At 73.8% G+C, this 2,134-nt stretch overlaps 1 protein-coding gene across 1 annotated transcript in view; it reads right to left on the bottom strand.

Annotated features, from left to right (window-relative positions):
- Positions 1-484: 484 nt before the first annotated feature.
- Positions 485-2,134, bottom strand: part of MNEG_4000 (putative Gamma-tubulin complex component 3 like protein) — a gene marked incomplete at both ends in the record, with an annotated part of 4,542 nt that continues 2,892 nt past the window's right edge. Inside the window, 4 exons of the mRNA XM_014047517.1 lie at positions 485-706; positions 961-1,023; positions 1,263-1,542; positions 1,818-2,062. Of these exons, the coding sequence (XP_013902971.1) occupies positions 485-706; positions 961-1,023; positions 1,263-1,542; positions 1,818-2,062 (810 nt within the window). The remainder of the gene's footprint in view (positions 707-960; positions 1,024-1,262; positions 1,543-1,817; positions 2,063-2,134) is intronic.

Here is a 2,134-nt window from a genome sequence, read left to right on the forward strand (position 1 = left end):
CCTGCCAGCCCCGCGCGCCCCTGCCAGCCCCGCGCGCCCCTGCCAGCCCCGCGCGCCCCTGCCAGCCCCGCGCGCCCCTCCCAACCCCGCGCGCCCCTGCCAGCCCCGCGCGCCCCTGCCAGCCCCGCGCGCCCCTGCCAGCCCCCCCCTCCCGGCGCTCGCCTTGAGCGTGCGCCACGCGAGGCCCAGACTGCGCTCCGCGCGCGCGAGGCGCCACTGCAGCTTGGCGACGCGGCGGTAGGACGCGAGAGCCGCGGGCGTGAAGACGCTGTTGAGGGGCGGCCCCAGCTCGTAGTGCAGCGAGAAGACGTCCCAGCCGGCCTGCATCAAGGGAGTCGATCACATGGTGTGTGGGTGTGTGCGTGTGCGTGTGTGTGTGCACGCATGCGCATGGCGGCACGAGAGTGTATCAAGTGCATCGGGTGAATGAAAGGTCGCGTCAACTGCCCCGGCGGCTCGGGTGGCAGGCGAGCGAGGGCCGCACGCCCGCGCGGCCCTGCAGCTCCCAAGCGCACAGCAAGCCCGCGGGCTCGGGGCCCCGAGCACCGACCGCCCCGCGCCGCGGCGCGCCGCGCCGTACCTCGCGCGCCCCTGCCCCTGGGTCCTTCCTGGCCCTCAGTCGGTCCAGCGTGTCCTCGTCATCGCCCCGCGCGGCGCTGCTCAGCAGTGCCTGGCGCAGCAGGTGGTTGAGCGTCACCTCCGACACCTGGGCGTTGGGTGTGAGTGTGTGTGTGTGTGTGTGTGTGTGTGTGTGTGTGTGTGTGTTGTGACGTCTGCATGTGCGGGTGGGAGGAAGGGTATTCCTGTAGGTAAGCCAAAAACATGCCTCACGCGGCTTTCCCTGTCACCCGGGCTCCGCGCACGCCCTGCCCGTCCGCATCCAGGTCCCCGAGCGCACGCAGACAAGCAGGCGGGCCAGAGGGGGCCCTCGCGAGGCGTCCGCACGCGGCCGACCCCCACCTCGTGCGCCGGCTTTGCCAGCTCCGGCCCCATGGCGTCCAGCAGCGCAACCGCAAAGTCACCCTGCGGTCGGCCAGCACGCGGAGCCCGCCCTTGAGCGCCCGGGTAACCCACCGCATGTTGAACGCATCCACGCAGCCCGGCTTCCAGTAGCTGCAGCCTGTTCTCAGCCGGGTAGCGCCCGCTGGTAGCCCGCGAGCCCGCGCCCTTGATCTCTGCGCTTTTGCACGCGCCCACCGGGCTCGTCCGCCGCACGCACCTGCCGCGCCCTGCATGCGCGCGCGCACGCCCGTCCCCCCCACCTGCCCGAGCAGCACGTATCGCCGCAGCGCGTCGCAGTGCCGCGCCAGGCCCTGCCGCTCCCGCAGCACCTCCATCAGCCGCGCGTCCACCTCCCGCGTCGCGCGCGCAACCGCCACCTCCAGGTCAGCCACCTGCCCGCCGCCGCCGCCCCCGCCGCCGCCGCCGCCGCGCGCCGCCGCGTCGCCGGCGGCGCGGGCCTGCACCCACGCCGCGTCGCCGCACGAGTCCCGCAGGAAGTTGATGCCCTTGCCGGCGCGCAGGACGCTCTCCGCGAGGGACCTGCCGGCACGGCCATGAAGTTGGAAGCAGGGGCGCGGCGACAGCCATGTTGATGATGTCAAGCTCCCTCAGATCGCGCCGTAGCCAGAGATGGCCAGAGAGGAACCCGCGACCAGCGCAGAGGCGCCCTGGCGGCGCCCTCCCGCCTCGCTCGGCCGGAGGGCCGGGAACAAACTCCTCCTTTAAGCCGCGGACTCGGCGCCGCGGCTCCCGCGCCACTCGCGCGCCTTGCCGCGCCCTCTGCGGCAGCGGCACGCCTCCTCGCGCCCCCGCACCTGCTGATGAAGGGCGGCAGCTTCGCGCCCTCTATCCGGTACACCTCCCGCCACGGGTCCCTCCACCCGCCGCCCACTGCACCGCCGCCGCCGCCGCTGCCGCCGCCGCCGCCCCGACCCGTTGCGGCGCCGGCGTCTGGGGTCGGCAGGGCGGCAGACTGGACGATGAAGAATTCGAGGTGGGGGTCGATCAGTCGGCCCTCAAACACCCAGCGGCGGATCTGATCAAAGAGCGGCACGCACACCTGGGGTAGAAAGCGGTCGAGTGGGGGGCGGGGGGGGGGGGGTCGAGGGGACAGAGCGGGGATGTGTGAGGT

This window comes from Monoraphidium neglectum (assembly GCF_000611645.1).
Source record: "Monoraphidium neglectum strain SAG 48.87 unplaced genomic scaffold scaffold00533, whole genome shotgun sequence".
NCBI classification, from domain to species: domain Eukaryota; kingdom Viridiplantae; phylum Chlorophyta; class Chlorophyceae; order Sphaeropleales; family Selenastraceae; genus Monoraphidium; species Monoraphidium neglectum.